The sequence below is a fragment of the Etheostoma spectabile genome, chromosome 16 (assembly GCF_008692095.1).
Source record: "Etheostoma spectabile isolate EspeVRDwgs_2016 chromosome 16, UIUC_Espe_1.0, whole genome shotgun sequence".
In the NCBI taxonomy this organism is placed as follows: Eukaryota; Metazoa; Chordata; class Actinopteri; order Perciformes; family Percidae; genus Etheostoma; species Etheostoma spectabile.
In genome coordinates, this window is record NC_045748.1 from 5,691,258 (window position 1) to 5,702,752 (window position 11,495).

The 11,495-nt window shown below is 42.2% G+C and overlaps 1 protein-coding gene across 2 annotated transcripts in view; it reads left to right on the plus strand.

Annotated features, from left to right (window-relative positions):
- The window catches only part of palm2akap2 (PALM2 and AKAP2 fusion), a 104,854-nt gene that overhangs the window by 8,588 nt on the left and 84,771 nt on the right, over window positions 1-11,495 (plus strand). For both annotated transcript variants that reach the window (XM_032538968.1, XM_032538969.1), the window contains exon 2: window positions 2,328-2,379. In XM_032538968.1, the coding sequence (XP_032394859.1) occupies window positions 2,328-2,379 (52 nt within the window). The remainder of the gene's footprint in view (window positions 1-2,327; window positions 2,380-11,495) is intronic.

An 11,495-nucleotide genomic window follows, 5' to 3' on the forward strand; every position in this document is an offset into this window, starting at 1 on the left:
TGTGGAGGTGTTTCTTGCCTTCATAAAGGGGTGTTTTTGCAGTTTGTATTTAGAAAGATGTTCCACTGATGTTCCTCTGCATCGATCCATACAAGAAGTGCTTTTTGTATACTGCTTCTTTTTTCTTCTTCTAAAGTACAAGGCTTCTATTGATGTCACTTAAAAACGCGCTGGGATAAGTGTATGGCCAGGGTGACCAGAAATAGAAGAAAAAGACACAGCTGTAGGAATGTTTGTGTGTGGGCGACATCACTGCATAGACTTTTATTAAAAGATTAGAATATCTAAAAACAATACTAACATGCTATGTGCAAGTTTTACTTCTAAAAATGAGACGACCATATGCCATGACCCCCACAATGAAAAACATATGTGAGTTTAGCTTACAGTGCAGTGGGGGCCTGTGATTAGCAGCAACAATAGCACATTGTAGCATAGCTATAGCCAGATTGATCTCATGAAATGGCGTGTGTATGACACGCCAATCCGTAGGACTTCAGTGGCGTGGTATCAAGATGCATACTCGCTTTTTACATTGTATGTCCACGCCATTTGGCCTCCTTTGAGTTACTTTACCTTCATGGCGTGTGGATTTATGCCGCAATAATCCGTGTAGCGAGTGTGGTTTGGGGTAGTGGATGGACAAAACACATTACTTTCACCCAGGAGTCCGGGGATTGTGTCCTCCATGCCACGTTTCCTATAGTCAACTGCTTTCCTCTTTTCCTAAACCCAACCCCGTCCTTCTTTTCCTAAACCCAACCCCGTCCTTCTTTTCCTAAACCCAACTCCGTCCTTCTTTTCCTAAACTCAACCCCGTTCTTCTTTTCCTAAACCCAACCCCGTCCTTCTTTTCCTAAACTCAACCCCGTCCTTCTTTTCCTAAACCCAACCCTGTCCTTCTTTTCCCTAACCCAACCCCATCCTTCTTTTCCTAGAGTCAACCATAGCTTTCTTCTCGCAATAACACAGCAAGTGGTGTATATAAGTACACCCGCTGTACACAGCTTAGACATACACACGGATAGCTCCAAATGCGTACAGATAACATGCCACTCAACTGAAGAAAGTTGGCGTGTATATTTACGCAAAGTCATGATGCCATGTTAAAATAGCTCTTTGCATCAACAATTGTTTAAATCATATAACATATGGGTGAGGGTGCTGGGAGGAGAGTTGGCCAGCATGTTCTGTCCCAAAACATGACAACAAGGTTTCTTTTTCAGATGTAAAGTATTTTTGTTTCCTGCTGTTGTCTTAGGATACTTTTGTGGTTGAGGATTGAGGCATGTTATTTTTGACATAATTTGTTTTTAAAAACACACGCAGTATTCTGTGCTTCAGAGTATGGACTAAGGTGGGACTGTGGTAAGCAGATTTCCAATTGTAAGCCAAAGGAAATGCCTGGTATGACTAATTTGATTAGCTTGTATATTACATTCTTTGAAATAAAGTTGCCACTGAGGTTGTTTTTTTATCTCACCTACAGAAAATAGTCATTTGTACCTTTTGTATAAATGTCTATTTTAGTAGACTGCTCCTTTTAGCACAGAATGGAGTGTTCAGCGTTTGTGATAGTAGGGAGTAGTGTTTATATTGATCTACTGATTTCTCTCAGTAATAAATAGGCCGAAATCCAGTGAAGATAAGAAAAAAATTAAGCTATTGGAAGATAAAAGGAACAAATAATGGAAAAATGTTGATGTTCCATTTCCCATTTTCTGCTCTCGGCTTTCAAATATAACAAATCACTGCTTCCCTTTTCCTTACTTCTGCAATTTTACTTTGCTTTTCTTCCTTCTTTCTTTCTCTCCCTCATTCCTTGTTGTCTCTCTACCTCTTCTTACACCCACTTAAATTCATGCCATCACTCTCTACTTCCCCTTCCCGTCTCTGTCTCTCTCTCTCTGTCCCTCTCAGCTGCTCCTCCCAGCTGTTTAATCACACATGGCTCATGCCTAAAAAAGAGAGCGAGGGAGGGGACAAATGGGAGGAGAGACAGAGAGCGCAGAAGAAAGAGTGGGTGATAGAGTCAGAGAGAGAGAGAGAGGCTGAGTGTGAGGCACATGGCCAGTGAATGAGAGATCTTTGCTTCTAATCAGTGTGAGCTCCTTCTCCCACTGTCTCCTCTCTCCGCTTGGATTACTGCTGAGGAAGGACCTCGTCTGGATACTCCTCCTCTTCTCCTTCTCTTCCCTCTCTCCTCCACCTCCCTCCCCTTCACCGCCTCTCTATCTCTCGTTGAGGGACTCCAGGACTCAGTATTCCCAGATCTCACGTACTTTTTCTCCTTTCACCCCCCCCTCTCCCCTCGCTTCCCCCCTCAGGATGTCGTGTGAGGAGGCTCAGCTCCACAAAGAGAGGCTGCAGGCCTTGGCGGTAAGTCAGAGTGTGTTTCACCTAAGTTTTTTTTTGCTTGTCTCTTTGTATTTTTTTTTCTGTGTTTTGCTGTCTGTTTGTCTGGGTGGGCGCTTTCATGGCCACCCTGTCTCACCTTGACTTTGGAAGTACAATATCTCGCCTAACTAGCACTTCAGAGTTCCTGCAACTCTTAGTGTTAGTGCTGCTTTCTTTAGTTCTTTCTCTCTCTCTCTCTCTCTCTCTCTCTCTTTCTCTCTCTCTCTCTCTCTCTACCTATAGTCACATTATTCATTTTACTCAAACACATAGAGGGGAGGGCATAAGTATCTGTTTTTGTCTCCATGTTCCATACCAAAGTTCAAGTTGGTTGAACTTTGTACTTTTCTGTCTGTTGTCATCTGGACCAATGTTTTGCACTTTTTTTAAATAAAAAAAATTTGATCACAAAAAAAAAAGGTTTGTGGAACGTTGACTGATGAATTCCTACATCGTAAACACAACAGTGGAGGGGCTACACATCACGGTGACCCCTTGGCTGAAAACGCATAGAGCAGCGGTGGTCCTGTCCTCGTGTTTTCTAATGCTTCTTCAGCCACTGACCTATAACACATGAACTTATAACGCATGAACCTGAACAGAAGCTGAAGATAAATTGGCTCCTTTATCAACTGACATCCAGTGTGTTTTATCTGCATTACACATTCACCAAGTTAGCTACTGGTCATCCACCTTAGCTTCTGTGCTTAGAGGCTAAATGCTAACCGAGGTGACAAAAGCTAAAATAAAAAAAAATATCCACTGCATGTTTTTTGGGGGATTCTCACAATTGCAGCATTGTAGCTTTTAAGTTGTTACATTAAAGCATGACATCAGCATGACATCATAGCCCCCTACACCCATTTTCCAACAAAGTGCTTGTGATGTACTGTATTTTACTCCCTCACTATCACTGTGCCCTGCACTGCTGCTGCGTTTGTCTTGCTGTTCGTGTCAGCTCTCATCTTGTTCCATGTCTTTTTTCATCGGAGGAAACCAACTCTAAGAAAAGTTGTTGGAAAATCAGATCTGCTTGGTTGTTTCTTTTGGACAGTTGTTTAAGGTTTTGAGGTGGACATGTATTTGCTTTCCAAGGTAGGATGATCTTAGCCGCGAGGTGGTCCGGAACACGTTTTGATACTCCTCCGTTAAGTTTCGGAGGCATCTGTTGGAAGTGTTTGGCTCTGTACAGATATAGGACTTCAGAGCAACAGTTACCAGAATTCAATGCCTGGGACTAAATTTGGCGCCAGCGAGCAACCACAGCATACCACACACACTCAAGACGCACAGAGGCACAGGAACACACACACACACACACACACATACACATACACATACACATACACATACACAGTCATCCACACAAGTAGGGTGAACAGCAGCAGCAGCAGCCGCAGCAGATGGAGAAACTATTTTGGCCACGTTGAAACATGGCAGCCATACCAGGCTGCATGTACTTAAACCAGTCAGCCACTTAACTAAAGAAAGAGAGTGGAAAGTTCTCACAATTTTGAGCAGAGAGGAACACGCGTTTCTGTTTCTTGCGTCATTCTTGCACTTGTATTTGGCGAAACCCTGCAAAATCATTGATTATGTTATCGGGCCAAGAAAAATAACAAACGTAGCAGAATATTCTGGAGGCAGCTGGCGTAACACTACAAAAAAAAAGCTCTATGTTGTCTAATTATCTCCTGAATTACTATTAAAAGATCCAGGCGTTAAATACAAGTGAGCATCTGTCTTGTCGCAGCTCTGTGTGTGCACACTATATCAAAGACAAAAAGGCCACCAATAGCTTTCAAGCCTTGCTAGGCACTTAAATAGAGAAGGGTTGCTATTACACTAATATTACTAACAACCTCTGAGGAAGCTAAGCACTCTGTAAGCCACAGACTCAGCCAAATAATGCTGGTTCAGTGTAAATACAGAAGCTGGCATCTCAAAGGGAAGGGCAAGGAGTTCATAAAACCTCTTCTGACTGTCAATCCATTGGGCAGCCTCTAGCTCACCCTGTAAAGTGTGCGTCCCATGTAGGACGAGTCCTCGACAGCGGCCTGGGTTCAAATCCGATCTGCGACCCTTTGCCTCTCTCCCCTCTTTCCTGTCAATGACCACCTGGGGGTGGCAGTAGCTCAGTCTGTACAGAGTTGGGTTAGGAACTGGAGGGTTGCTGGTTCAAGTCCCTATATGGACAGAGTGTTGACTGGTAGCTGGAGAGATCCCAGTTCACCTGGGCACTGCCAAGGTGCTCTTGAGCAAGCCACCAAGCCCCTCACCTTGACAATTCAATCATCATTCAGGCCTGTGTTTAATGTGTGTGCTACTGTACTAATAAAGTTAAAATAAGGAATGTTCCCTCTTCTTCTAGCAAATAAAAAAGCCAGAAATGACAAAGACAAGCAATATCTATTATATATTTATATATTTATTGTATACAATAACATGTTTTCAGTCTGACAGAACAGAACCCCTGTAGAGAAGTGTACACACAGACACACACTGTCTCAGCTCTGCTGCTGACATGCTAATGATTTCATCAATAATTGATACTTTAAGAACTCATCAATACTTCAGCAGATCTCAAGCCAAATTGGATGTTTCCTCTCATGTCAGAGCCAAGTGTTGGACCAGTCTTCTCCGTATCCAAGCCGTCTGAACACTCAACGTGCCATTTGGACTATGACAAGTTTGAGTTCCTTGCCATGCTTTATCTATTGGACCCAACGAAAATCATAACAGTCGGAGCTAAGGGAAGTATCTGTCATAGTGTGATTGGTAATGTCGCTGTCAGTCCCTTGCTCCATTGATTCTTAATTTCCCACGAAGCTGATCGCGATTTTGGCCAGTTAAACTTGTCGGCCGCTGTCCGTCTCCTAAGGTTCTGAAATGCAAACATTTTTTGACTACTGTTTTTTTTTTTTTTTAAAGGGCGTGCCCGTGAGCACCCATAAATTGGTGCTATGCGATAAGCCTATGCTGTCAGGTAGCATGCAGCTGTCCTTATAACGCCAACAAGACAGGTCTGTGTGCTGTGTGACTCATGAATAAAACATGGCACTAATGGCTGTGAATCACCAGGCCTTTCTTTTGTGTTTAGCTTAGCAGAAAAGACAACATGCCTATCCACTCAGTACCCACTTATGTAGTGAGACTGTAGTGGGAAATTACGGAATTAATTGAACGGGATATTTAAGTGTTTACAATTGCTCAAAACACTTTATACAATGACTTATTTCAAGTTTCATACAGTATTTATGTCTGTATGACTTGAATACCTATATGCAACTTTTTAACTGCAAGTACTTTCCATTCTGTATTAATTATTGATGAAGAAGGAAAGCAGTAGCCTGGAAATCCAGACCCAATTCTGAACGATTAAGGTTCTGGCAATGAATAATGAGTACCAAACATGCATTTGAAAATCTGACCCCAAGCAGTTGGAGAACACTACGACCAATCACGGCTACAGAGGTATAGTTAATGAGCAGCATTACTCGATGCGCTGAGCAAATTCAAATTGTGCTCTCGTAGGAAAGCAGTGAACCCTGCATTTGATCCCATTATAAACTTAACTAAGCTAATTCTAACATGGATCACGTGTTTTTAAGTTTTGTTATAGTCATAACTAAACAAAAGTATCACTGATTGGTTTGTTTTGTACACAATAAGAGCATTAATCATTCAGTACAACAAAGGGTGGGACCTGTGCCAGTGGTTGAATCTAAGAGTCAATTGGTCTAGTTGTCCACCACACATTCAAAGATTCCCACAGTCTGATAGTGATTACGGCTTGTCAGCTGCCAGCGGTGCAGGTTTCCATAGTTACTAATTGGTCTGATTAAGAAACAGTTGTGATGTCATGTTGTTAAATTCAGACCTGTAATTGGTATATTATTAACATGTAATTATAGCCATCAGAGGAAGTACAGCCTGTTCAGGGTCCCTCCAAAAGAACTGATTGTGTGTGTGTGTGTGTGTGTGTGTGTGTGTGTGTGTGTGTGTGTGTGTGGTGTTTGGTGTTGGTGTTGTGGTGTTTTTCACCAAAACCCTGTGTGGTTTGAGATCCGCAAATGAATGGTGAATGCTTGAGCTTTCTAATTAGCTGTTGCCCATACGGCCTGCCGACACAAACAGCATGGCAAAATACATACATACAAAGTGTGTGTGTGTGTGTGTGTGGTGTGTGTTGTTGTTGTGTGTGTGTGGTGTGTGTGTGTGTGTGGTGGTGCCGCGTGTGCGCGTGTGCTCATTCACTGACTTCTGTCTAGTGTGTGTGATATGTTTAAACAGATGACCTCAGCCGTATGGACTCTTAGCTACCCCCGTCACACGCGTGCGTGCACACACACACACAAGCACACACTCACACACACACCACCGTCATCTCACTCCTCATGCACCACTTCCTAACTCCTCTCAGAATTGGCCCCAGACGGTCTGCAGCCTTGTGGGTATTTGTTTGATTTTGTTTGTGTATGTGTGTTTGTGTGTGTGTGTGCGTGCGTGCGTGCGTGCGTGCATGTGCATTCATGCATGTGTGTTCACCTTCAGCTCAAAATCTAAATCTCTATGCCTATTGTCTCACTTGCTACTTTGTGAGTATAATTAGCTGCAGGGCTAGTTTGCACTTAGAAGTTGTTTTATTTCCAGGATTTGACCACAGGTTGATCTCTTTGGATGAGCCCTGTGAAGTAATCTGTGTAACTCAGGGTCATTCTGGATCCACTTAGTGAGGTCCAACAGAAGGATGTGAGTAGGGCAGGGTAAAGGTGGGGGGGATGCTATAGCTAGACCTTGGCATGCTGAGATTTGTGGCTGTGGCATGCAGTGGAGGGCCGGGGTAATGGGCTTAAGAGAGGTAAATAGAGTGGGGGGCTGGGCTGCTTGCAGGCATGAGTAGGTTCACTTTGTGCAGTTTACTTACTTTGAGATTGACATATTGACAGTATTAAACCCTAGAAAACAATATGTACAATGTTGATTTAGGTTGCTGATACGTGGTCACTATTGGTTTCCAATGATAACTTTTTCAACCCCCTTAAAGTTCTTACAGTTTTCCAGTGAGTAGTTTATTTTTTACAGATTAGTCTTTTATTTCAAACAATTTTGTCTTTACTACAGCAAGTACAGGAAATTGGATAAACTGCTGCAGACTGTTGGATAAACTGTAGGAGATTGTTTGTCCCTGTGTCCGTTATTTCCTCGCAATCAGACACGTTTGACTAAATGAGACACATCCCTGTACTGTAATGGTGTTCACATGATCTGTCTGACGGGAAACTGAACACAACTTTCCAGCCCTGGAGAAGAGCAGCTGAATCTAATATTTCACGCCTATACAGCAGATGTTTGCTTCTGTTTAGTTAACGTGGGATCTGGTTTGTTTGGTCCAGTTGACTGAAAAGACAAAAGTGTTGTCCGATTTCCCCCGTCCGCTCTTTTCTATTGGAAATCCTGTATACGCAGACAGCGCAATGACACAGCTGTTTGTTTACTGTACGATAAGTCAAGTGAGTCATTGCATCAGTTTCAGTGCATATTAATATACGTCACATGTGATTGCTAAACAGTCTTTCTGAATTAGTGTCTTAGGTTTGGAATATTGGAGTGGTTGGGGGAGGCTCAGTTTATGGACTTTATGGGGGTGGGGAGAGTGCTTGGGGCAAAGTCATTTTGAGGGGGAAGAGGGGGTGTGGTTTGTCTGGTAGCAGGGGGTCTGGGGGTCTAGGGCATGCCAGGCATTGCATGCCATTTAAAATTAGCAGCAGCTGTCCTGGACCTACTGGACATTCTGGCATGTTTGTGTGTGTGTGTGTGTGTGTGTGTGTGTGTGTGTGTGTGTGTGTGTGTGTGTGTGAGAGAGAGAGTGGGTTTAAGGTTCACAGAGACTTGAGACTGGAATGCAGCTCTAGTGAACACTGCTGGTTTTGAAATTATTGTCGTGACATTTGAGCTCAGTTGGATAGTAAACAATGCAGAGTGACGGGACAGAGACGTAGAGGAGAGGGCAGAGCCACTGACATGCAGCAAAGGTAACTTTAGCACGTACAGCTGTGAATGCAGCAACACTATATTAGTCTTATTATTACTCTCCTGATAACAAATACACTCTGGTTTGCGGACGGCTGGGGCATTGTTTGTCGACATCCAAAGACTGTAACATGTTGTGTTTGTGTTTTGTGTACGTCCATGTGAATGCAAAGGTTTGCATACCTGTGTCTCTCCTCCATATGGACATGTTGAGTACAGTCACCCCCAGCTGCTGCTATCGCATGACAATGGCATGCATGACATTTTAGGGATGTGCTAAGTTAACATTTATTGACACCACCCTTGGCGAAGGAGTGGCAAAGTTAGCGTTCTATTCACTTTGGACTTAACAAGTTAGTATTGTGTAAGGAGGACATCACATTCAGATAGTCCCCACTAATGGGAAAATGGACATGTTCATACTGTAGGCCTGCAGGTGTTTGTTGCAACTACTGATTATTTTCTTCATTGCCACAAATTGATTTCCATGTGGATTACCAATTGATTAATCATTTCAACACTGCATTTACGGTATGCATTCACCTTTTAGTTATTGGCTCATGGTTCAAAGATTATCCCAAGTTTGTTTTTTTTCCCCAGTAGATTAAGTTCAGAATCAAACCTGTGACCTTTAAACCACAGGTCCATTTCAGACTCTGTTCTCTAAGCGTTCAGTTATGGCCGCACGCTGAATGGAAGATGATCTTCACTGTCAGATGTCTCTGCTGGGTGTGTCGGCGTGGGCAGAATGTGACCAATCTGATCTGCAGCTCGCTTCTGTTCGCCATCTCAACACCAGCAGAACTTTAAATCCAACGCTTACATCCCTGCTTGAACACATTATTACCATGTCTGTTTGTGACCTCATGCCGATAGGGTGTAAGCGTGTGTGAATCAGTAATGCAGGATGCTGGTTTGATATGTGCCGGGGACAGAGACGCATTTGGAAGTGCATTTTCAGAAACAGGCTTTTTTGATCTCTTTTGCACAGTTCAAGTTTTGAAAGACCCTGTCCTGTAGCTTACTAATGTAAATGAATAAAAATGTAGGCCCTTTACAAAAATGTGACGTCTGACACGTTTTATGGAGAAAAACTTAAGCTTTTAAAAAGCATTAGACATATGACCCACTATGTTCTGCTTCACGTGTCCATGTAGCATGTTGACAATGTGACACGACGTTAACATCAGACTCAGAGAGAGGAACTACAAAAGGAAAAGAAGAAGAAGTGTAGCCAGCGCAGCAGCAGAATGGCTGTGTCTCTGCCTGCCCTGTGGGAATAGACATTTTTGTGGATCTGTTGGCTCAAGAATTATATGTGTTATGAACTTTATATTTTTTTACTAAATTGAGCTCGAGGTTTTCAAAAAAAGTGGTGGGTACAAAATGACTCGTGTTGAAATCTGGTACCCACTGTCCCCACTGACATCAACGCCTATGACACCTTTTCTTTTTGAAGAAAGCTATCTAATCACTTTATGTGTGTGTGTGTGTGTGTGTGTGTGTGTGTGTGTGTGTGTGTGTGTGTGTGTGTGTGTGTGTGTGCGCGCGCGTGTGTGTGTGTGGTAAGAGTTAAACTGAAAATGAAAGGTTTTCTTGTCTTAGTTTTGTATACTTAAATCTCATTCTGGTATAACTTCATACACAGATTTTTGGACTACTAATGTCAACAAAAAAACTAATTAAACTCAAATTAAAATAACGTGTTAACATACTTTTTTACTTTCTTGTCAATGAAAACCCGTTGGATGCTATTATACACTAGGGGGGCATAAATGAGAAATACATCCATTAAATCATCTTAGAGTTTTGGACCTTCCAATCAAACTGGATTTCTGTTATTTTACCATTTTTAATGTCTCTCTGCATTACTGTTGCGTCCCACTTAAATATTCTGTGAAACAACTGTGAATCCGGCTTTAAGTCTGGATTTTGTTCAAGGATTCATATCCTGCTATGTCTGGATTGGCTCCTTTTGCTATCTGCTTTATTCACTATTTTATTATCCAGAGAAGGAGGCCAACCTTGGAGGCTTAAACCCCTATACATACCTGCTTGTAAGTCAAGTTCTGTTTTTTTGTCCTTGGGATAATAATGCCATTTGCCTGAAAATGAATGATCACACGGTGTCTGTCCTTTTAAGTAAATGTGAACAATTAGTTAGGGCTGAGAAAATGATTACACAAATCTACTACAAAAAGGGGTTAGATTTTGAAGCAACATCAGACATTGACCACCATGTTAAAATCTGTCTTTTCTGGTATGAACACCACAGAAAAAGAGTGAAAATTCATTGTGCTGAACTTGAGTTTATGTGAACTGTTATGACCCCCTCTCCTTTGCCAAAATGTTTAAACCCTGTAGGATGAGAGGTTACTAAATTCTGTGTAGTCCATGGGACCTTTGGTCGGCAAATGGGGCTTGGCCATTTTAAATATTGATCACAGAATTTGATATTAGTGTCCAACTCTTTGGATGGTGTCAGCAGTAGGGGGAATGTGATGTCCTCTGTATAAGAGCAAAGCAGAAAGCCAAGTAGGGCCAAACACTCAGTGAGTCAGAGTGTGGGAAGTCCTGAGTGTGTCGCCAAGAATGTCAACATATTTTCCTGAGGAGGAGGATGTGTTCTATTGGGGGGGGGGGATACAGTGAACAGAGCATGGTTTGGATTCAGCTGTACAAGGCTTTTATCTTTATATGAATTTTGCTGTTTCAGTTGCAAAAGACGGTTTTTAATCCTGTTTTTGCGGACAGTGGTGATCCCTTCTGCTAATTCATTTCTGTTTTGATTGAGAGTGATAGTTGATAGATGAACTGATGCAACACCATGACCCCAAAGAGCTGATTAGTCCCCCACAGTTAAACTGTTGATTCGATTTGTACAAGTGTGATTAAAGAAAATCAAAGAAGCACTTTGTTAGAAATGTTTTACATATATACACATAAAGTCTTATGGTCAAAAATATTGTGTAACATTGTAAAATTGTGTAAAATTGCAGTATTTGATCCCTCTTCCGTGGTATTATCGTTGCCTCAGTCCGTATCTAAAAAAAAAACCTTGAGGA